This window comes from Oryzias melastigma, linkage group LG23 (assembly GCF_002922805.2).
Source record: "Oryzias melastigma strain HK-1 linkage group LG23, ASM292280v2, whole genome shotgun sequence".
NCBI lineage: Eukaryota > Metazoa > Chordata > Actinopteri > Beloniformes > Adrianichthyidae > Oryzias > Oryzias melastigma.
The window spans coordinates 22,882,303-22,906,240 of NC_050534.1; the positions used below are offsets into that span (position 1 = coordinate 22,882,303).

Consider the following 23,938-nt stretch of genomic DNA (forward strand, 5'->3'; position numbering starts at 1 on the left):
TGCCCACTCACAGGCGACCTCCCCCAGGCAGCTGATCAGCAGGGTCTGGTAGTCCCCGTATCCGAAGGGGATGCAGTAGCAGACTCCGCCCTGGTGGCGGTGCTTGACCTGGTGGTCTTGGTCGGCGTTGGTCACACACAGCAGGTTCTTCTCCAGGAGCTCTGAGCTGCTCAGAACCGACCCGTAGTACGCAAACGAAGCCACGAACCTGCAGACAAACAACAGTTCTGGTTCCACAAGAGGACTCTGAGGACCATCATGGAGGGGTTTGGATTGAAGAACCATCGGGGGGCAGGCAGCCGATGATCGAAGGGTCAAGTGTTCGATTGCCGCTCCCCCAGCGAGTTGGTGTTGTGTCCTTAGACACCTCCCAATGGGACGTACCATGAGTACCAGAGCAGGAGGGAGGTTCTTCTGAAGGAGGAGCTGAGCAGAATCCTCCAGCTGCCTCGGTTCCTCTGGAACAAAGGAGAACATCCATAAGTCACAGCAGATGAAGGAAGACTGCATGACATGGATGGTGTTCCACAGGGATCCTCAGCGAGCCCCCTGCTGAAGGACCTCAGAACCGTTTCACCAAAGAAAGAAACAGGTGTTAAAGGGAGGCGGAGCCTGAAGGTCTGACTGCATGAAGGTGCAAGGTTCCTCTTCCTCAGAGGAGCCGGCGCCTCCACCAGCTGACGGGGTTTCTCACCACAGATCAGGTCAGAGGTCAGAGCAGACGTACCACCACAGGCTCCACCAGCCGGCCTTCAGGCAGCGCCACGCGGTTCATCCTGGCGATTCTCTGCAGCGTTTGCCGCGCCGCATCCACCTTTCCTGCCGACACGTTGTACCGCGCCGACTCAGGAATGAACTGAAAGGAAGTCAGAGTCACGTGGGCAGAGGTGGCCGCAGCAAGTGAAGGCCAGGTGGGCGGGGCCACAGGATCAAAGGCCGTACCTTAAACAGGAAGATGAGGACCACGCTGGGCGTGACGGAGATCCGGATCATCCACCTCCAGCCCAGGGTGGGAACAACCAGCATCCCCAGAACGATGATCAGCATGGAGCCGATCATCCAGAAGATCTGACACAGAGAGCATGCTGGGATATTGGTTACATCACTCAGGTAGGGGCGGACCCTAGCAATCCAAGCTAATTCTCGTAAACACGTCTTCCTGTTCTGGACCTGGTCATGTGACAGGAACTCACGGTGGCCAGCGGAAGCAGGACGGCTCGGTGCTTCGCCGGGATGAACTCCGTCTTCAGCACGAACCTGAACACAAACACACACCTGGATTACAGGTGAGCTGCCCCCCCGCAGGAACACTTCCTGATCGACGGCTAGCAGACCCCTGAGACACGCCGGCGACGCCACAGCCCACCATGCTGCGCAGGAAGATGAACCAACCGTACGACGGCGCGAAGGACGTCAGCAGAGAGAAGTAGGCGCTCCAGACGAAGCCTCCAAATACCACCTACACACACACGCACAACAGAGACACAACAGAGACACAACAGAGACACAACAGAGACACAACACACAACAGAGACACAACAGAGACACAACAGAGACACAACACACAACAGAGACACAACGCACAAAAAGACACAATATCATGAGAGTCAGTGAAATGATTCACAGCTGAATGTTTGTGTTTTAGGGCTGCACGGTGGTACAGTGGTTAGCGCTCTTGCCTCACAGTGAGAAGGCCCCGGTTCGAATCCCGGCTGGGACCTTTCTGTGTGGAGTTTGCATGTTCTCCCCGTGCATGCGTGGGTTTTCACCGGGGACTCCGGCTTCCTCCCACCGTCCAAAAACATGCTTCATAGGTTCATTGGTGACTCTAAATTGCCCCTAGGTGTGAATGTGAGAGTGGATGTGTGTGTGATTGAGGCCCTGAGACAGACTGGAGACCTGTCCAGGGTGAACCCCGCCTTCGCCCTTCAGTAGCCGGGATGGGCTCCGGCACCCCCGCGACCCCGAAAGGGAAGAAGCGGTTAAGAAGATGGATGGATGGATGTTTGTGTTTTCTGACCTTCCAGCGTCCGTATCTGTCAGCGATGAATCCACTGAGGACGCCGCACAGCATGAAGCCCAGGAACACCATCTGAGGGACACCAACACAAAAATCACACACAAACTCACAATAATAAAAAATTAGACCCCAGTGCACAAAAATCCGCCGGCTCTCACCGTCGACACCAGCGCGACCTGCCAGTCGTCCAGCTTCCACTCACAGCGGATCTCTGGAGAAACCACAGCGAGCAGCATGATCTCCATGGCCTCCACGATCTGCACGCACACACACAGTTGTGAGTCTGCGTGAGGTTGTGATGTCATGTGCTGCAGAGGAACTCACGCTGCTGCTCCCCATGATGACAAACAGAAGGACGTGGAAGCGTCCGAAGCCGATCTCTTCCACGGCGTCCTCCACCGTGAACGTCTTCTCTGCAGGAACACAGGGGAGGGCTTCATCTTCCTCTTCCTCACAGCTGTGACGTCACAGCACAAACTACAGGAACCCCTTCCTAACCCATCACATCTTCCTCCTGATGCCCCCCCCCCAACAAAGGCCTTTCAGACCTTCTCTGGAGGAGGGGGCGGAGCTTCAACACTCACCATTGTTGCTGCTCTCCTGCAGGTCTGCAGCTTTCTCCTGCAGCTGGATGGCGCTCACCAGCTGAGTCCGCGTGGACTCCCCCATCCCCAACCGGACCGGACCTACAAGAACATCTCAGACATTTCCACAACAGAAACTGAGACCACAAACCCAGAAAAGTTTTCTGCTGAGTCCAAACTGGTTCGAACCAAAGACTGATGGACAACCGTCCATCCAGAGTGTGTTCTGACCTGGTTCTGACCGGTCCCGTGGGCTCCTGCTTCAGGCCTCAGTGTCAGCTGACCCGGGCCGAACCGAGCCCAGCAAGAGTTCCAGTCTCAGGAGTCCAAGAGCTGCAGAAGAACCGAACAGCTGATCAGGTTTCACCTGCACTTCCTGTTTGCGGCTCCCCGCGCAGGTGAAGCGCGAGTCAAACTTCTTCTGCGCGCGCAGGTGGGTCACGCATGAGTAGCCGGATAAAGAACCTACCCGTCCCGGTTCCAGTTCTGAGTTCTGCTGCAGTTCGATTGGTCGCTTCCCGTCCCGAGGCGGCGCGCGGCTCCGCTGTTTTTCACCTGCGCAGGTGAATCAGGAAGAGAGGAAGAGGGGGCGGAGCTTCAGCGAGGAGGGCTTGGCAGGGAGGGTGGAGTGGGTCAGTGGGTCAAACTTTCAGGCAGAGAACAGGTTAGACTGCGGCTCCTGCGCTCGGTCCAGTCCTGCTCCATCAGTGTGAGGCCAGCAGCGGGCAAACCTCCGCTCGTGGGCCACAAAGTCTTCGGCAGATACTTTTGACCTTTTTTGTCAATCTTTTGCAAACTTCTCCGCCAAAGGCGTCGATTAAACCGATTCTCACCTCAACAGGTTTTGTGTTCACCTTTTTTATTTTGCCATTTCACGCAAATATTATAAAAAAGTAAACAAAAAAGAACAATAGTTTTAAAATGTGTGTTGCATAATGTCACGGTATGACTAACTTTTAAAACAATTTAGCAGATTCCTCCTCCTCCCCCGTCTGTCCACTTCATTTAGGAGAGACCCACAGGTGAAATGACTGTATTGGTGTGTCATCAGGAAAGAGAGTCGATAAGGAGACTTGGTGGTGGAATGAGGAGGTGCAGGAGTGTATACAGAGTAAGAGACTAGGAATGGTAATGTGGTGACAGAGGGAGAGCACATGTTAGAGGTTTTGGAGATAAAGTCAGAGAGGCCAGACTGAGATGGTTTGGACATGTTCAGAGGAGAGACAGTGAATATATTGGTAGAAGGATGCTGAGTCTAGAGCTGCAGGAAAGAGGTCTAGAGGAAGACCAAAGAGGAGGTTTATGGATGCAGTGAATGAAGACATGAAGGTGGCTGGTGTTAGAGTGGAGGATGCTGAAGACAGGCTTAGATGGAGGAAACTGATTGGCTGTGGCGACCCCTGAAGGGAAAAGCCCAAAGGAAAAGAAGAAGAGATAGGGAGAAGAGAGAATAAAAACATGTTCTATGAGGGTCTTGATCTGTGGGAAAAGATGGAAAAAAAATCATGCCTTCCTGATATGTTCAGCGGGCCGACCAAAAGTGGGGGCGGGCCGGATCTGGCCCGCGGGCCGTATTTTGTCCATGTCTGGGCTAGACTCTTGGTGCTGCTCCCTAAAGGATGGTTTAGACTTCCATGCGATTCATAATCGTTCAATTGTTCAATAAGAACAATCACAAAACTGTTTTTGATTTATGTTTGAGTTCTTCCTGTTTCTCTGACTGATTGATGATGACAGAACTGGGAGGACATTGAGCTGGTTTACATCACGACTGTCATCATGTTTGCTGGGATTTTACTAGCTGGGATTATATGATCTCATTTGGTTTTGCATTCACACACAGACCCCCCATCCCCCCACCCACACAGCCACGCAGACAGACAGACAGACAGACATGTGTCTCACTGTCTCTTTGTTTTCTTGATGTTTTCTTTGCATATAACTTTATTCAAACCGGGGCTGGAACCTCCAACGAGTCGTTCTGGAGGATTTCTCACTGAACATCCGAGTTGGAGCCACAAAGTCTGATTTCAGCCTTTAGAAAAACAAGACACTGATTTATGTTTATGCTTTTGTTACTATATAATAAATACAAATACATTTGTTTTTCAAGCCTAAATAAAACATACATGACTTTCTTTCAAAATAAAAGACTTCCTGTACCACATGAAATCCTCTCAATGCAGAGAATGTAGTAGTAGGAGGGGAAATGTCAGTCCTGATGACAAATAAACACAAAACCAGTTTGTGCTGCATCTCAACCAGAAATCCAAACATGTAAATGAGAAATAAATAAACCAGAGCTAATGAAGCCACTCATGGTTTTCATAATTACCATCCTTGATTTTTCATTCAAAAATACAAAGTGCTCCTTAAATTCTGGTTGTGTGTACCGACGTCAGATTGATTTTCTGTGGGAAACGACTCAAACATCTGGACTGATGGAGCATTATGGGTAATGTAGTCAGGATCCTGGTGGTTTTTTTTTTTGCTTAATAAACCTCATCTGAAAAACATGTATTTTTTTCAGATGAAAATGATTGTATTTTTTTTTTACGATGGAGGGGTTGAAGAGCCACAGGCTGCAGTCCCTGTCCTAAAAGATCTGGACGTCGTTGAAGATCTGGATGTTCTTCAACACTTGGAGGTCACTGCAGTGTACAGAATGGTTGGATAGCAAATATATGACATATACCAAAGATACTGAGCAATGAGAAGGTGCTCAGATCAGAAATAACAGTTCGTGGATTTGATGTGAAGCTAAATCTTATGACGATTGGTGTTGAGTTCAGAGATTGTTACTCTGTTACTCTGTTCTCCTGTTTTAACTTAATCAAAGTATAGATAGAAGAACTGCCATTACAACATGACATCATATTTAGAATTATTTAGTTAAACCTACAAATGACCATAGAATTACATTGATCTCTGGTGGACAGATGCGTTATCTTTATAGAATTTAAAGATAAACTGAATTCGGTATCATTAAAGAGTAACTAAACCCTAAATCAACTTATTTTGTCTGCTTTCCTCTATAAATGAGGCTTCAAAAGTGATGTCTGTTGGTCATTGCCAAATTTTTGACAAACTTGTTTAATTCCTGAAATCATAGTCAAAACTGTCTGTGTGCTGCCCCCTACAGGTTGAAACGAGGTATTACAGTTGAATTTCATGATTGGTCAAACCATTTAAGTCCCATCCGGGGCGGCTGTGGTGCAGCAGGAGAGCGGTCAACTCCCGATCAGAAGGTTGCGGGTTCAATTCTCGCCTTGCTCGTCCTTGTGTTGAAGTGTCCTTGGGCCAGACATTGAACCCCACAGTGCTTCTGGTGAAAGGTTGGCGGCCGTGTTCGGCAGCAGAGCCACCGTCAGTGTGAACATAAAGAACTTTGGGCCTTCAGGAAGGTAGAAACGCGCTAAACAAGTGTACAACATTACCTTTGACCACGTCGGGATCTGCAGCTCCAGTAATGATAACAGTCCTGTTCCCAAGCCCCGCCCCTCTGACTGCATTCTTACATTTTGGCTGTGGGCGGAGTCAGCCTCCAACTTCCTGTTTGGTTTCCCTTTAAAGATGAATATGTAAAAATATGAAGGAATAAAAAAACTTCTGATGTTGATCATAATTCATGATGGGGGCTGGAGTTCCTTGTTGTCCCCTAGAAGACGGACAAACTCACACCAATGATGGATCTTTACTCCTGAACCAAATAGTTCTGGATCTGTTAGGCAGGTTCTGGCAGACTAGGTCCAGATTTTGGCTTACACTTTTGAAGAGTCACCTTTGACTAAAATGATTGGAATTGGTCTTTTGGAAACACCCTTATCAACACAGACACAAAGATCTGAGTGAAGACAAAGTCCTTTTGGGTCTGAACACGTCTCTTTAATGTTCAGTACAATCAGAATTCAAACACCACAGGAAACAGCTGACAGACTCAGAGGGACGGTCTGGTGACCTTCACCTGGCTGCTGGTGTCCCTATGACAGCCCCCACAAACCAAACACCTTCACACATGGAACCTGGACTGATGCGAGCTGACCTGGCTTTGGACTTCATCCAGGTCGTAGGACAGGCTCACCTGCGAGGGTGTGGCCTCAGCACAGTGTGAAGAAATCAGTTAAGACAAGTGAGGACGTCCACTCACGTGAAACTGGAAAATGATGAGACCACAGCTGATCAGCAGGGGGAGCCACCTGCACTTCAGCGGCCCAATAACAGAGTCCCCACTAGTGTGTGCGTGAGCGCCTCATCCTGGCGCCGCTTCATAGCGCTGCTTCATGGCGCCACACTTATTTACTCCATCCTCCGAGGTTTGTAGAAGAAACAGACTAAAAATGGAGGAAACATTCGCTGGACGACCCAGCAGAGCAGCAGGCGCTACCTGCAGGACCAGCAGAGGTTCTAGTCTTCCTGGCAGGCTAAACACACCTGAAGCACCATGTGGTCCTTCGGGCAGGACCAGGTCTCAGTGGATGATTGACACATACCAGGTCCGATCAGAGAGGCTGATGCCTGTAACGTTCTGGGCCTTGCTGCCTGGATTCTGGACTGACACGACTTTAGCAGACAGACTGTTTTTTGGGCCAGTTTCGCATGTTTGTGAAGTCTTCACACCTGGAGGACGCCAAAGATGAAGGACCACGAGTCTCACTGTGTGGAGGAAGAGACGTGGCGACGTTCTTCGAGCTCGTCGTCTTCACTTGATGAGCAAACACTCCTCACTTTTACACACAAGCGCTTTGAGCAGCATGCTGAACAACGACAGAAACATCACGAGCAGCTATAGCCTCAAACTGGGCTGGACATGCTGAAGGAAATGACCCCCCCCTCCGAGTAGAGCTCCAGAAGCCGTCCGAGAACGCTACGGACAGCCAGTCCGGCTCGCTTCCTTTGGTGGATGACAAAGTCTGCACAGACAGCAGGTGTGGGAGGACGTCTGCAGACGGTTCTCTGTTCCCACCCGGGAGACTCTATGCCATCTAGATGAGAAATCTCAGGATCTCCATCAGAAGAGCGTTCCTGACTTCACCTTCTGTATGAAGAGGACCGACACAGCCGGACCCCCGCAGTGGACGGGAGTCCACGGGGGGGTATGACTCCCAAACACTAAACTCCGACCCCGTCAGATTGTGGGGACCTGCAGCCCTCTGCAGCGTCCCCCACAGACGGATGAATGCAACTGAACAGCAACAGGAAGCCCAATGGCAAAGCGCCAGCCGTTACCATGACAACACGATCACAAGCAAAGATGCAAAGCAACGGGCATCTACAGCAAACTGAAACACAGCAGGAGCAAGCAGAGAACGGCCGTCTGACCCGAATCAAGCGGTTCAAAGAAGATTCTGATGAAAAAGCAGCAAAATAACATCTCCATACTCCATTAGGACTTCTACTTTTACATTGTGCTCATTGGAAACCTATCTCTTTACATAGAATCATACTAAAGAATATTTTCTCTCCATTTATATTTATATATCTATATATATCTATGTGCATGTATATATTTATATCTATCATGTCCATGTTTCTGGTTCATGAGATGCTGTTGCAGTGGTCTACAGTGACCCCATCAGGACAGTTTCTGAGCCCTGATCAATGTGGCTGAGGGGACAGTGGAAGGCAGTAAGTGGTCAATGAGATGGAATGAGGCTGATGGTTAGCACCACAGAAGATCTGGAGGAACTGGGCCCTTCAGAGCTTTGGATTCTGGAGGAACCCGTCACTGCAGAAGGTCCGGAATGACGACCCTCTTATCGAACCCTGTCCAAAATCTTTAGCCAGGAGGATGGAGTGGCCCTTCAGAACCAAGAATCCTCATTCCAGACATTCAGCAGGACAGAGTACGTCTGAAGTTTAGAAAAGGTTGTCATAGAATGGTCGACCGCAGGAAGCACTTCAGTGAAATGTGAGTCTGACATACGAAACGATGGAACTCTGAGGAGCTGGACACACCGAGAAGATGGACCCTGTAAAGTACCGAAGGTGGACATAAGACGCTGTCCTTGCTTCCAACATGGACCAGATTTCTTTTTGGGTACAGACGTGGAGAAAGTCCAGACTGAAGATCAGTTAGCATTTATCACAAAGGTAAGTCCCAGTCCAGACTCCAGGTGAGTCTAAGGATAGCTCGTAATTGCAGCCTGTTTCTGAGCAAGCCGTCGCAGTTCCTCCCTGATGGCCTTTATGAGGGAGGCCGAGGTGTGCGCTGAGGGGGAGGCGTCCTCGGGGGGGTACTCTGGGGTGGGCGAGGTTAGTAGTAGGGGAGGAGCCGAGGGATCCTGCAAAGAGGAGCTGGGCATTTGGAAAACAGAGGAGGACGAGAACTCTGGAAAAGACAGGACCTGTAGGGAGAGGACACACAGGAGGAGGAGTCACTTTGTTAGTGGGAGGGCTGATAATAGTCCAGGTTCTATCGGAGCGACCCTCTGCAACACCTTCAGCGTTCGTCATGGCCTTTGACCAAACTGCTGTTTGAGGCTCGTCTGTCCCACATTCTTAACAATGACGTCATCAAGTCAAATCAAACTTTATTGGTACAGCACTCTTCCTGCTCCTGTTACTCAATGTGCTTAACATGAAAAGAAAAAAAACATACAATCTCCCCCTCCACACACACAAACATGCACACCATCATAAAGCATAAAATGATTTACTAAAATAATTCAGATCTAAGCACATAACCAGAACCCAGAGATCCCGATGTAGAATCTGATGCCGCCATGGAGAACCTCTGAAAACCTCTTTTAGTTTGAGTGGCTGTTGTTTTAAAGAGAATTTAGGGTCATTTGTCTTTTGTAAAATTGAGTATGAAAGTTTTTTATTACATGACTGTACATCATTTGTTGTTCTTTTATTTCTTGATGTTCAGTTCATTTTGCTTTTCTCCACTTCCTCTCGGCTCTCCTGCGTTCATGTTTCATGGCTCTGATTGCTTCATTTCACTTCATTTTTTTAGTGGAGCTACTGCATCAATGACTGACTTTAGTTTGTTGTTTAAATCTTCAACCATGAACTCACATGATGCAGCTTAAATCTGACCGGGACTTTGGTGTAAATGATTAAATTGACAGCCACATCAGGAGTTTTGTATCGTTTCCTCACAGTTCTCTCTGGAGCTTCCTGTTGCATAAAATGGGTTATCTTAAAAAATACACAACAGTGATACAGCCATGTCAACAACAGAGGACACACTACAGGACAGGTTGTGAGTTAAGAAGAAGTCCAGAATGTGTCCTCTGTTGTGTGACATTCTGCTTAAAATCAATACATTGCAGGAGATTGAGAAACTCCTTTGCATCAGCATCACTATCGTTGTCAACATGAAAGTTATAATCACCAGTTATTAAAACGCTGCTATGTTTAGAGTGAATTAATGATAAAAAAATCATAAAATACTTGAAAGAAACAAGAAGGAGGTAAAACAGGCAGCTGCTGTAACCCTTGTGCTATCCTAAACATGTTTCAATTAAAGTAGGGTCATCTGGACCCCAGAAGACAGCGCACTGAACTTTTTTTTTTTTTTCAATGATTTTTTTTATCTTCACTGGTGTCCGTGGCAGATATGAAATTCTTCATCCACATTTGTCATGGGAGGGATCACACGTCAATATAAGGCGGGGGTCATCTGGACCCCACAAGATAAAACAAGGGTAAAAATGCATGAAGCTCAAATGTGGAGTAATTATTTAGCATTCAGACCCAGCTTACAAATGAACTATGAGCTACTGATGCAGTGCCACTGCCTTTTTTACCTCCCCTCCTAAGGACGAGTCAAAAAGCTACATCGGAACCCGTGAACGGCAGAGCTTCAGCTCCAGTGTTTATGTTCTTACAACTATCGCAGACCTTCAGTTCCAGCCGATTCTGAAACAGACAAAAGCAGCTTTGCGCTGATATGCAACACTTTTCTTTAGTACTGTGTTGGGTCACATAGTGTGGTTATCCAGGAGTCACGACAATATCTCTGGTGTCAAAAGGTTTAAGGTCAGAGGTCATTGTTAGTAAAATACATTCATGATATATTTGCTTGATATGACATTAGGATTGTAATCAATCCATTTAGTTGATCTCTGCTTGATATTTGCTGTCCTGGGAGTTCTGACCCGCCTGGACCGGGCTGCAGCACTTACACTCTCTCTGCTGGCTACCGGTCTGGAGAGGTCCTGGTCCGAATGCTGCTGGTGCCAGCTGGAGCCTGTGGGCCCGGACATGCTGCGACCCACTCCCACTCCATGGTAGGAGCCTATCTGACTGCACAGACCCACCTGGGTCAGGTGATGCAGCTGGGCACCTAGAAAAACACAATCAGAGGGAGACAGAACTCAGAGATTTTTGTAGAAAAATCATTTCTATCAGGATGGAGGTCTTAGCCTGAGTTAGCTGGATTATTGAGGGATTATTAGTCTGTAGTGTTAGTGTGAGTTAGTGAAATTGTCATTTGTAAATTGAGTAACCAGTTCTTTTTGTGGATAATAAAAGTGGTCGTGAGTTTTTGGAATCATCAGTAACTCTTCAGTATGATGACCTTTCCATCGTCAGACTGGTAAATCAGGGATGAATTGATAAATTAGATAATTGATTAGCTGAGATTTTGTCTTTTGTCTTAAATTCCTGTCACATTTGTATTAACAATATAAGTAAAATATGATTAACATAATCAGTCAATCACTGAGTGAATGAGAGTACCTGTACTTCCTCCCACAGGTCGTGGTCTGGAGGATGAGGGGGGGTCCTCATACTGCCCCCTGTTGGAGTAAATGGACTCCTGCAGTTGGTCTCCAGTGGAGATGTATCCTCCTGAGCCCATACCCTGTCTGTTTAAAGGACAGGAGAAGTCAGCGGGGCTCAGTCTACAGACTTGGATCTGGATCTGGATCTGGATCTGGATCCGGGTCGGAGAGTGCTGCTAACCTCTGAAGAAGACTCTGGATGGATGTGGGCGACATTCCTAACTCTGCATATCTCTAAGGGAACGGACCAAAAGGAAATGAAAGCGAGAACAAATCCACTAAAGGCTCTCCTAATACATTTATTACAGGGGGGGTAAAGAAGTTACCCCACCAAGTAGGAGGTCCTGGGGGGCTTATTTACACCATGTTACCCCACTCACCCCAGCACTGCCCTGTGAGGACGGCGATACCAGGGCGAAGGCGTCATCCAGGAGAGAATGCATCTGCTGCCGCGCCTCCTCGATGGAGGGCTGGGGGGGCATGTAGGGAGGGGGAGGGGGGGCTGAGTCAAAGACCTCATCCATGGGGGAGGGGCTTCTGTTGCCTTGGGGCAGATCTGGATCAGACTGCAAAAGAGGGCAGAATTTCACCATCATTATCAAAGCGACCACTAGGGGGCAGAGAGTTCATGAGCCGGTTCCAGGTTCTGTCAGGAACCAATGAGGACCCAGGAAACCAACCGGAACCAAGACTCGGTTACTTTTGGGGTAACTATAACTAATTTCTGCGTACAGTGACATTCCTAACATGCCCAGCAGGGAAACCTGAAGAAGCTCTAAAACCACATGGGTCCCAAATCGCTCTGCAGGTCTGGACCGATCTGGACCAATCTGAACTGATCTGAACCGATCTGGACCGATCTGAACCAATCTGAACCAATCTGAACCGATCTAAACTGATCTGGACCGATCTGGACCAATCTGAACCGATCTGAACCGATCTGGACCGATCTGGACCAATCTGAACTGATCTAAACTGATCTGGACCGATCTGAACCAATCTGAACCAATCTCACCATGTAGGCCACATTGTTCAGTCCCGGGTACTTCCTGTAGGTGGCGCTTTGGTCAGTGAGCAGGCGGTCCCGGTCCGTATCAGGTAGACTTCCTGGACCGGGCTGAGTCCATCGCCCCCGAGGAGAGTGTTTCCCTCTGTGAGAAAAGCAGAACGTGATGTAGGAGCAGCCGCTACACCAAAACCGTTTGTCCAGTTCAGAAAAGGGTTTGGGGTCTCTGCAGGAACCCCAGCTTCTTCTGTAAACGGGCCATCAGACCACCGAATGGTTCTGAGGTTCTACCTAGAACCATCTTCATCCCTAGCTTCAACCAGCAGGGGGAGAACACAGACTGACAGACTGGACTCTAACCATCCAGAACCCAGAACTTTGCTGAGGTCTCAGGTGGACTCTCACCTTCTTCTGGACTCGGTGGGGGTTGTGGGTGAAGTGTCGGCCTGAAGGATGCAGTCCATGTGGTCGTGGGCAGAGCTATACAGTCTTTGTGCCGCCTCGCTTTGGACTGGCCCGTCACCAAAAGCATCCATGATGTCATCCATGGAGGGAAACTCGCACTGGCCCCGCCTCTTGGCGCGTTGCCGCAATTTGTTCCTGTGATGCTCGATCTCTGATTTGTGCCTGAGCGCCACCTGCAGGAGAAGGTGAACAGGTGCGTCAGGTCAAAGCCACACCCCCTAGCAGGAGCTCCCCGTTCTCCGTTCACCTCAGTGTTGACCTTCTCGGTGAGGGAGGGGCTCGGTTGGGAGGTGGGGTGCATCGGAGAACTGGGTCTGGGCTGCATGGCGATCAGCTGCACCTTGTTGGCCTGCCGTCGGGTGCCGTCCGACGAACCACGAGAGAGGCGGTCAACGTGGTCAAAGATGGAGGACGAGGACAGGAGCTCGTCTGGACCGTAGCCTGGAGGAACAACTGCAGGATGGGGTCAGAGGTCAGAGGTCAAAGGGAACTCAACACCCCACAGAAGGTTAAGAAGGAACCACCAGCTGGAGCTGTTACTGGGAGAACTGGGCCGGTCAGGCCTCTAATTTATCTTGTTCATGGGGGGGAGGGGTAAACGTCAGAGCTGTGGCTCCACCCCCACGCCCTGGGCCCACCAAATATCATCTCCACACAACAATGCTGCTGCTGCCGTTAGCAGAGCGCTCCTTTGCAGTAAAGTCCGACTTTCCTCAGGAAGTCTTTGTGACCCGAGTGTTATCCTAGACATGCAGACAGGAAAAGTGGGGTCATCTGGACCCCAAAGACAGCGCGCCAAACTATTTTTTCAATGATTTTTGATCTTCACTGCTATCCGTTGAAGATATAAAATCCTGTCCACCTTTGTCATGGGAGGGGTCACACATCAATATGAGGGTGGGGTCATCTGGACCCCAGAAGAGAGACGAGGGTTGAAAGATGCAGAATTTTTTCATTTTGGAGGCACAGAAATTCAGGTTGAGGTCATGTGACCAGCCAGTGTCCAGCAGGACGGTCAGCATCCCAGAACATCATCAAACATGCAGAAGGAGTTCCAGGCATGCTAATCCAGGATTAGGATTGATCAAATCCTGCACTATGATTGATCATCATTAAATACTTTCTGTGATCAATTATACTTTTGTTTCTTAATCTAATTCAGGTTTTACTTCAGTAATTTAAGATGAACCAAAACTTTGACGTTTGTTTTAAGTTTTAACAGCTAACTTGAGCATGGATTTGAACCCTCAACCAACCAGCCTAAGGATGGACACTCTACCACTAGGCCACTGACATGTTAACCAGCTTCAGTGAAAGTGCTGTTTAGAAACTTTCCTGACGCCGGACTCAGAATCAGGCTTTGCAGGTAAACACACCTGTCTTGCTCCTCCCTGCAGAGGTGGGAACATGAAGCACAGAAAAAGAAATAAGGTTAAATATGGCGGCAGCAGCGGCAGCGTCCTCGCCGGTCCAGACTTCAATTCTTACGCAGACTGACCGTTTTTGGTCTTCTTGTGCTGTTTGCCCTCACTGGGCATGGCCACGGGTCGGGTGCTTTCCTCTGCGGACTCTCTGCCGCTCGACTGCTCGCTGCCCAGCGAGTCGCCGTCCGATGGGCTGAGCCTGGCGAGACAAAACCTCTGACCTTTAGGAGCAGTTACAGGGTCAATTCCACGGCTGGGACGTTGTCAGCTGACCTGCCCCTGCGGCGGCTCAAGCGGGTGGGTTTGGTGGACGATCCTTTTGATTTGGGGGTGTTAAGGTCTCCAGTGTCTGAGGGCGTGGCCTCTTTGGTGGGAGCAGGCAGTGGGCCGGGCTCCTGGATCACCATGATGTCATCTTTACTGTGCTGACCGAGGTGCAGCTTTGCAAAGTCGAAGCCTTTGACGCTCGGAGCCTGAAGCTGCAGTCAGGAGAGAATCAGTCAGACCCAGCGACATGAAAAGGTCTGCTCTTCTGGTGACCTCTGACCTTCTGCCTCTGCTGGATGGTGTTGATGGCATCAGGCTGAAACTCAAGCTTCTCAGAGCCACACAGCTTCCAGTAGAGGAGGATGATGATGAAGACTGCAAGAAGGACCGGAACAACCACGCCCACAATCAGCCAGATGTTGTTGCTTTGTGTCTCTGCTGGAGGGACAAAGAGCTCCTCCACAGCTGTACACAGATGGGAGGGAAGAAAAGAGTGAGATTCAGGTGAGAATTGGGTGACATACAGGTGTATTACAGGTGAGATACAGGTAAGACTCAGGTGAGATACAGGTGAGACTCAGGAGAGACAGGTGAGACTCAGGTGAGATACAGGTAAGACTCAGGTGAGATACAGGTGTATTACAGGTGAGATACAGGTAAGACTGAGGTGAGATACAGGTGTATTACAGGTGAAATACAGGTGTATTACAGGTGAGATACAGGTAAGACTCAGGTGAGATACAGGTGTATTACAGGTGAGATACAGGTGTATTACAGGTGAGATACAGGTAAGACTCAGGTGAGATACAGGTGTATTACAGGTGAGATACAGGTGTATTATAGGTGAGATACAGGTGAGAGGGCTGCACGGTGGCGCAAGTGGTTAGCGCTCTCGCCTCACAGCGAGAAGGCCCCGGTTCGAATCCCGGCTGGGACCTTTCTGTGTGGAGTTTGCATGTTCTCCCCGTGCATGCGTGGGTTTTCACCGGGGACTCCGGCTTCCTCCCACCGTCCAAAAACATGCTTCATAGGTTAATTGGCGACTCTGAATTGCCCCTAGGTGTGAATGTGAGAGTGAATGAGTGTGTGATTGAGGCCCTGAGACAGACTGGCGACCTGTCCAGGGTGTACCCCGCCTTCGCCCTTCAGTGGCCGGGATAGGCTCCGGCACCCCCGCGACCCCGAAAGGGAAGCAGCGGTCAAGAAGATGGATGGATGGATACAGGTGAGACTGGGGTGAGATACAGGTATATTACAGGTGAGATACAGGTATATTACAGGTGAGATACAGGTATATTACAGGTGAGATACAGGTATATTACAGGTGAGATACAGGTTAGAATTAGGTGAGATACTGCTGTGTTTTACAAGTGAAATACAGGTAAGACTCAGGTGAGATACAGGTGTATTACAGGTGAGATACAGGTGTATTATAGGTGAGATACAGGTGAGATACAGGTGAGATACAGCTGTGTTTTACAAGTGAGATGCAGGTGTATTACAGGTGAGAACTGGTCAGACTCAGGAAACCGTCTGCCACTCTCCATGTCTCAGGTTTGAAAAGTTCTTTGCTCGTGTGCCCTTCAGCACTCAGACTCACCCTGTGCCAGTGGTTTGAGGACTCGGTGTCCCAGGACGATGGCGGCCCTCTGAAGATCCAGACTGTTCAGGGTTGCAGCTGTTACTTCTGCTGGGACCCTCTCTCCACCAGGACCCTCCACAAAATAAAAAACCTCCAACAGGTGCTCTGGACTGGACACCCTGGACACCCGCACCACCTGACACACAACAGTAGATCAGGGTCATGTCGCATACCTGTCTATGTCATCTCAGATCACCGCTTCCTGCTGACGGCGGCGGTTAGAGTGAAGTCAAACTCTGTCCCTTCAGGATCAGCACTGTTAGCTCCGGTGCGTCAGGTGCGTACCTGCAGGCTGTTGTTGCCCACTGCAGTGGCTCTCCTCCAGCGCCTCCTGCTGGTCTCCTGCAGCCCCTCCTCCAGCAGCAGAGCCAGGCGTCTCTCCAGACGAGCCTTGAAGCTGCGCTCATTCACCAGCTGGTCCTGGACTCCGAGCAGAACTAAAACCACACCAGCAGCAGGGCAGAGTCAGACCAGAATCGGACCACTGACCTCTGAATATTCAGGTAGGTACCTGTGCGGACCCACGAGGAGCGCAGGAGGTGGGACGTGTTAAGCTCCGGGTAGTGGAATGCTGAAAACACAGGTGAGAAACAGGTGAGATTTCCGCCTCAGGACTGGTGGCAGTTTCAAAGAGCGTCTCTGTTCCAGGTGAGGAGCACCTGATGCACCTGGAACACACATGCTAAAAGTCTCAAACCCGGTTGTCGTACGTTCTGCGATCTGCAGCGCCGGAAACCCCAGGTAGAAGCTGAACTCCACCAGGCTGAGCTTCCTCAGGTGTTCGCTGACCTCTGATCCTGGCAGGTAACCCCGCCCATCCCTCACTGCAAATATGATGTCGACGGGAACTTTCCCTTTCTCTGCTGGCTGGACCGTGCCGGTGGTGATGTTCAGCAACTGCAGAGAGAGAACATCTTTCTGGCTGCGCTGTGGAGGAAGTTCTGGTCATGAAGACACACAGGTAGACTCACCTGGACGCTGATGTTCCCGGCCTCGTGGGACCTCCTCAGCGTCTCTGTGTATGCCATCACCAGCCCCCTCTCCACACGTTCGCTGAAGTTGCACACTTTAATGTCGATGTGGGCGGGGACGAACTGAAGCACAGAGTGGATCTGGTGCCTGAGGTCCGGAACCGTGTAGAGTGGCAGAACCGTGGGAACCGGACCGGCGCCGCGAGGCAGCCGGCGGAGAGCGTTAATGACGGATATGGCAGTGAAGATCAGAGGTCCCGACACAACACGGAAGGCAAAGCTGGACGGCGTTCTGAGGAACTGAAGAGGAGCCAGATGTCAGGTGACTTCAGGAGCTCCACCTTCAACAGGTAACAGGCTGGGTTCTGAGGAAACATTTGGAATGGAAGCTGGAAGACAGAAAGTCTATGACATGGTTACCTGCAGCTCCACAGAGCGGTTGAACTCTCTCCTGAGGAGATCTCGGACCTGACTGAACCCGGCCGAAGAACCTTTAGAACCGACTGAAACACACAACAGTCATCAGCCAACCTGAGCAGCACCAGAGTCTGCAGGAACCAATCTGTAATCGGCTGAGCTCTCACCTACTCTCACCAGGTACAGCTCTGGCTTGGTGACGTTGCAGAGATACTGCCTGGAGGGCGGGGTCTGCACCACCCTGGGCGTGGTGACTGGAGGAGCTCTGGTCAGACTGATGGCAGTGAACTGAGTGGTGGTTGTGGTGATGGGCTGGACTTTGGCTGGTTTTTCAGTGACCACTGAAGGTCTCTCTGGTTTTCCAGTAATGGTAGGAGGTCCCAGGGGTGGAGAGGGTAGCAACCGGCTGGTGGTGTTGGACGGGGGACGGACAGGGCGTCTGCCCTGGCCCGGACCCCGATCTCTGGTTCTTAAGACTGGGGAAGAGGGGGTGGAGGAGGTACGGGGGGTGGATGACGGAGCAGTTGGTTTGTCTTTACCTGCTGCAGCAGGTGAAGGAGGAAGAGAAGGGGCGGGTTTGGGGGGCGGGTGCTTGGGCTCTGGTGGAGAGCTGGGCACTAGCACGGAGGTTTTTGGAGAAGGGTGGCTTTGGGTTGCTGTTGGAGAGATGGTGGTTCTGAAGTAGGTCTGGTTCAGCTTCTCCTTTCCCGTCTCCATTTCCTTCCTTCCATCTCTGTCTTTGTCCCTCTCCCTTTCCCGGGCCACAAGGTTGGTGTAGTACTCCAAACTGTTCATGTCGGGCAGCAACACTTCTGTCGGCTCCAGAGGAACCATGTCCTCCAGGTCGTAGTCCTCATCCCAGTTTGAGAAGACGTCTCGATTGGTGGAATGAGGATGTAGAGAGACGTGGGGTGATGAGGAGGAGAGGGACAGACGAGAGGAGAGAGGAAGGGTCGGTCTGACGGGGAAGGAGGTGTCATAAGAAATCCAGTTACCTTCCTCGTCTGTGTGCCAGGGATGCCTGGGAAGGGGTGTGGCCAGGGCCAGCTCTTCGCCCTCAGGCACAATAAAGGAGAGAGTCTCCATGTAGTCTCCAGAGCCCCAAGCGTCTTCCAAAGTGGGACCTGACTCCCAGGGGGGAGGGAGAGTCAGGGTGGTTTGGCTGTGGGGGGGCAGCGGTGGGGGCAGACTAGGGGACAGCAGGTCAGGAGGTCGCAACAGAAGGTGAATGCCCTGGGCGCCAGAGTCGGATTCTACCACAGAGCCTCCTTCTATGAGGTCACCATAGTAACCGGTGTCTGGAGGACGACCAGACGGGAAGGGGGGCGGTGATGATGGTGGTGGTGGAAGATGCGATAAAGACTCGTCGGTGTTGTTGGAGTTTGGTATCCCTGTGGAGCCAGAGGGAAAAAACGTTTGTAAGGTAACAAAACCTGATGGTCCAGGTCCATCTACCAGGGTCTTGAGGATGGACCTGGTGATCTAGTGATGGTCTGGTGGTCTAGTGATCGTCTGGTGGTCTAGTGATGGACCTGGTGGTCTAGTGTTGGTCTGGTGGTCTAGTGATGGTCTGGTGGTCTAGTGATGGTCTGGTGGTCTAGTGATGGTCTGGTGGTCTAGTGTTGGTCTGGTGGTCTAGTGATGGTCTGGTGGTCTAGTGATGGTCGGGTGGTCTAGTGATGGTCTGGTGGTCTAGTGATGGTCTGGTGGTCTAGTGATGGACCTGGTGGTCTAGTGTTGGTCTGGTGGTCCAGGTCCATTCTAAAGACTCTGGAGGCTGAGGATCACCAACGTTCCTCTCAGAATGTGATCTGGTGATGGTGTTTCTGCCTGATAACCAGCAGTTGTCTGGAGCTCATCCAGAAGATGAGCTTAAAGATGAAGGTTAGTCTCTCTGTCTGCGGCCTCACAAACGCTCCTTTGGACAACGACACATAAATCTGTCATCCTAAACTGAGAGCAGATCAAACCTCTCCACACTGATATTTACACTACAATAATGTTGACGTTTCTCAGAGTTTTCTGTCCCTGAAGACCCAAAAGGCTTTTCAGTCCAAAGCTGTGATCTGCTGGTCAGAGGTCGACCACTCTACCACTGCAGCACAGCCCCTTTACATACACCAAGATTAAATTACCAATAGTTACCAAAGTACTGATAAGTAACTAATAATAATTGATTTGATGATCGTTGAGTGACCGTAGGATGGTCCAGTCTATAAACATTGTTGGACTCAATCGGACCCAATCAGACTGGTGTCGTTATGGGATCGATGATAACCGGAATGATCCCTAATAGATTTATAGATCAAAAGTGAGATTAACACAGTTTTACAAAATAATTTGTGTAGAATGAATCAATCACAGTAAACAGGATCAGTTAATCCGTACTAACATGATCTCTTCAGAGGGTTTCCTCCTCTGTCTGCTCAGGAACTGAACACAAAGACAGCAGAGGAGACGGTGGAGCTGCAGGGAGGACGGCGGGAACTCGTGATGAAGACTGAAGTAACATCTTCATCACAAAGCAGAGTCAGCAAGAGAAGGTGAACCGGATCACTGGACCAATCAGACACCTGAGAACTGGCGGAGCAAGTGTTCAGGTAACGCAGGTGAGACCAGATCACACTGATCACCTGTTCCACTCCAGGTGAATCACTGCAGGTTAGATGTTTGCTGTTGACTCATAAATACCCCCCCCCCCACCTCTATCTGGATCCTGTGTGACCGTCTGCTACAGTCAGCCCCGCCCCCTCAGTCCATGTCAATACCCCCCCCCCCACACACACACAGTACAACTCCCCCTCTCTCTATACATGGACACTGATACACACAGCACTGACTAGGTGCCTTTCATCTCTTTCTTCTTGTTGCCATGGTGACAGTTTGCTTCAGAGCGCTATCCCATGATGAGCACAGACGAGTTACAAGTCGTTGGTATTCAGGCAGCATCGGCACGGAGCGCGCAGAGGCCTGTGGGGGCTGTATGATCCCTATACCCCCTGAGGGTCTGCAGACCTGTTCAGGTCTGGGGGTCTGCTGGTCTGAAGACCTGTTCAGGTCTGGGGTCTGCTGGTCTGAAGACCTGTTCAGGTCTGGGGTCTGCTGGTCTGCAGACCTGTTCAGGTCTGGGGGTCTGCTGGTCTGCAGACCTGTTCAGGTCTGGGGGTCTGCTGGTCTGAAGACCTGTTCAGGTCTGGGATCTGCTGGTCTGCAGACCTGTTCAGGTCTGGGGTCTGCTGGTCTGCAGACCTGTTCAGGTCTGGGGGTCTGCTGGTCTGAAGACCTGTTCAGGTCTGGGGTCTGCTGGTCTGAAGACCTGTTCAGGTCTGGGGTCTGCTGGTCTGAAGACCTGTTCAGGTCTGGGGGTCTCCTGGTTTGCAGAAAAGTCATGATTCAAATCTCTGTTTTGCTTTTCCTCGCTGAATTCTTGGAGGTTTCAAGTTGGATCTCCTTACTATCATCCTTTATTCAGATGTTTTCATGTATTCTCAACATTTTACTCCATCTCCTCAGTTTCCATTGAAAAGTTGATACATTTTAATGTTAATATCGTCTGGATGTAGTATCAAGTATCAAGTTTATTGGTTTAGTTCCCATCTGTACAGTTAACACAATATACAATAAAAACCAAACAACCAATAAAAAAATGAATAGGCAGAAGCTTATTAAGCTTAATGTGACTAATGCTGCACTGAAAAGACTCCAGGTGAGACTGCCAGGAACTCAACATAGAGGGCGCTCATGAGCTCACATTTGTTCTTTAGAGGTTGTAGATAAAGTTAATAGGAGTTTGTTTTAGGTTTCATTCTAACTTTTATTTTTCCATCAGTTAAATGAATTCCTAATAAATAACAACTGCTATGATGTCTTCCAGTCCGGCTTCAGACAGAACCACAGCACTGAAACGGCTCTGACCAAAGTGACTAATGACATACGTTTGAATACAGACAGTGGAAATATGTCAGTGCTAGTTTTACTGGATCTCAGTGCTGCGTTTGATACAGTCGACCACGCAATACTACTGAGACGACTGGAAAACTGGGTGGGTCTCACTGGGCCAGTACTAAACTGGTTCAAAACGTACTTAGAAAACAGGAAATATTTTGTGTCAATTGGTAACTTCACTTCTGAGCCAATAGAAATTACATGTGGAGTGCCCCAAGGCTCCATCCTGGGACCACTTCTGTTTAACATCTACATGCTCCCACTGGCCCAGGTTATAAAGAACAACAACATTAGTTACCATAGCTATGCAGATGACACACAGATATATATTAGACTGACACCAGGAGACCGAGGCCCTGTACAGGCTCTTGGTAAATGCATTGAGGACATTAATGACTGGATGTGTCACAACTTACTTCAATTAAACAAAAACAAAACTGAGGTTATTGTCTTTGGGGCTAAAGAAAAAAGGTTGGACGTCACTACAGAGCTTCAATCTATTCAACTAAAAACTACCAACCAGGCCAGAAACTTGGGTGTAGTGATAGACACAGACCTACATTTGATAAACACATTAAGGCAGTCACTAAATCAGCCTATTATCATCTCAAAAATATCTCAAGGATTAAAGATCTGATGTCTAAGCAGGACCTGGAGAAACTAGTGCATGCTTTCATCTTTAGTCGACTTGATTACTGTAACAGTGTTTTTACAGGACTACCAAAAAAATCCATCAGGAAACTGCAGCTTATTCAGAACTCTGCTGCTCGGGTTCTCACAAGGACCAAGAAAGTAGACCACATCAGTCCAGTTCTGAGGTCTTTACACTGGTTACCTGTCTGTCAGAGGATAGACTTTAAAGTTCTGTTACTGGTTTATAAAGCTTTGAATGGTTTAGCACCAAAATACATGACTGACCTCCTGACCCAGTATGTACCAGCCAGACCTCTCCGGTCATCAGGATCCGGTCTTTTATCAGTTCCTAGAGTCAGAACTAAACATGGAGAAGCTGCATTCCTCTTTACTGTTTTAATGTTTTATGTCTCTGGACATGAAATGTTCTACAAATAAACTTCCGTTGCCTGTCTTTCCTTCCATCTGCATGTCTCTCTGTGTTCAGCAACTCTTTCAAATGCAGCTTCTAAAGGCCTCAAACTCAAAGAAACGGACCTCTAGTTCTGTTCAGTTATGAAGCAATAATGAGGAACATTGAAGAATCGGATCATTTTCTAACTGTGAGTCCATATCAGCTGATCCGGGGTTAAACTCTGCTCTACAGCTCTGCTGCTCCAATAGTCTGGAGATTCTCTAGTTAGAGGAAGTCAGTGAAGACCATCAGTCTGATCCAGATCCTCCAGACCCATATCACAGCTCGGAGGGATCTAGTGACATCTAGTGACAGAATCAGAATTTTACAAACCAAACTGGAAGTTTCCTTTAGGGTAAATGACAACATCTGGTTATTGGTTCAAATCCAGGATCAGCAGTGTAAACGACCCCGCTGGTCTCTTTAGACCACGTCCTCAACCACAAGATCAGACCATCACTATGACCTTCTGCTGGTAGATCATCATGACTGCTGTCAGAGGAGGAGGAGCACAGAGACAAACAGGAACACCTCCCAGCAGCTCCAATAGAGGAGCGATTCATCGATGAATGGATTTCTGTTCCTATGATCCAACAGATCAATTTGATCCACTTGATTATCTGGACAAAATACAAGAATCTGGAACACTTCACCTGCACTGTTCAGTCCAGGTGTTGATCTGAGTCTCACAGCTTGGGATCAAATGTCCTGATCCATTTGGATCAATGAATCGGATCCAATTGGATCATCCACCATGATCGTCGTTAGAACGAATCGTTACGTCTATTCAAGAGGTTTCAACAATTTCAGAAGAGCTGGAGTTTGATGTTTGTTCTGATCATGTTTGTTTGTTTGTTGGTTTGTTTGTTCCTCATTTCGGTTTGCAGCTGTGGAACGCTGACTCATCAGCTGCAGGTCACATGCTTTCCATCACTTCCTGCTCTGTGAGGTCAGAGGTCAGCATCCGTTTCACTTACCTGCATCAGGTGAGCTGGTGGTTGCCATGGATACCACAGTGCTGGCCATCAACAGCGCTGTGAGGCTGCATCTGGAGGCGGAGCTTATGGGCTCCATCTCAGTTGGGATCCTGGAGGCGGAGCCTGCTGGTCAAAGTCCCGGGATGTCTGGGGAGGGGGGTGGGGGGCTGTCAGGAACACCTGAGCAGGAAAACATCAGCTGATCATCATTATGGCTCACGGGACAGGTGAGTGGCAGGTGGGCGGAGCTACGGGCGCTCCTTCAGATTCTGAGCCACGCTGTCGTCCAGCTGTGTGGGTCACGTGACCTGAGGAGCACATGGAGGAGGAGCTTCTCACAGCCACAGGTCCAGCTGTGCATCAGCGTCCGACCCATCACTGCCATTATAAACTCGGAGGAG

General features: G+C 49.5%; 2 protein-coding genes across 2 annotated transcripts in view; both read right to left on the reverse strand.

Annotated features, from left to right (window-relative positions):
- The window catches only part of svopl (SVOP-like), a 5,435-nt gene extending 2,196 nt beyond the window's left edge, over nt 1-3,239 (reverse strand). The window contains exons 1-12 of the mRNA XM_024286717.2: nt 3,074-3,239; nt 2,836-2,937; nt 2,605-2,706; nt 2,345-2,433; nt 2,179-2,277; nt 2,021-2,092; nt 1,335-1,459; nt 1,194-1,257; nt 943-1,068; nt 728-856; nt 385-458; nt 12-208 (exon numbers count right to left, since the gene is read on the reverse strand). Coding sequence (XP_024142485.1) covers nt 12-208; nt 385-458; nt 728-856; nt 943-1,068; nt 1,194-1,257; nt 1,335-1,459; nt 2,021-2,092; nt 2,179-2,277; nt 2,345-2,433; nt 2,605-2,689 — 1,060 coding nt within the window. The 5' untranslated portion in view covers nt 2,690-2,706; nt 2,836-2,937; nt 3,074-3,239. The remainder of the gene's footprint in view (nt 1-11; nt 209-384; nt 459-727; nt 857-942; nt 1,069-1,193; nt 1,258-1,334; nt 1,460-2,020; nt 2,093-2,178; nt 2,278-2,344; nt 2,434-2,604; nt 2,707-2,835; nt 2,938-3,073) is intronic.
- Nucleotides 3,240-6,467: 3,228 nt separating this feature from the next.
- The window catches only part of si:dkeyp-27e10.3 (UPF0606 protein KIAA1549), an 18,394-nt gene continuing 923 nt past the window's right edge, over nt 6,468-23,938 (reverse strand). Inside the window, exons 2-21 of the mRNA XM_024286728.1 lie at nt 23,538-23,717; nt 17,696-18,919; nt 17,532-17,614; nt 17,112-17,411; nt 16,851-17,037; nt 16,652-16,711; nt 16,426-16,577; nt 16,099-16,276; nt 14,779-14,963; nt 14,505-14,710; nt 14,306-14,430; nt 14,184-14,198; nt 13,055-13,260; nt 12,748-12,980; nt 12,352-12,487; nt 11,717-11,902; nt 11,518-11,570; nt 11,293-11,420; nt 10,737-10,897; nt 6,468-8,948 (exon numbers count right to left, since the gene is read on the reverse strand). Coding sequence (XP_024142496.1) covers nt 8,724-8,948; nt 10,737-10,897; nt 11,293-11,420; nt 11,518-11,570; nt 11,717-11,902; nt 12,352-12,487; nt 12,748-12,980; nt 13,055-13,260; nt 14,184-14,198; nt 14,306-14,430; nt 14,505-14,710; nt 14,779-14,963; nt 16,099-16,276; nt 16,426-16,577; nt 16,652-16,711; nt 16,851-17,037; nt 17,112-17,411; nt 17,532-17,614; nt 17,696-18,919; nt 23,538-23,634 — 4,140 coding nt within the window. The 5' untranslated portion in view covers nt 23,635-23,717 and the 3' untranslated portion in view covers nt 6,468-8,723. The remainder of the gene's footprint in view (nt 8,949-10,736; nt 10,898-11,292; nt 11,421-11,517; nt 11,571-11,716; nt 11,903-12,351; nt 12,488-12,747; nt 12,981-13,054; nt 13,261-14,183; nt 14,199-14,305; nt 14,431-14,504; nt 14,711-14,778; nt 14,964-16,098; nt 16,277-16,425; nt 16,578-16,651; nt 16,712-16,850; nt 17,038-17,111; nt 17,412-17,531; nt 17,615-17,695; nt 18,920-23,537; nt 23,718-23,938) is intronic.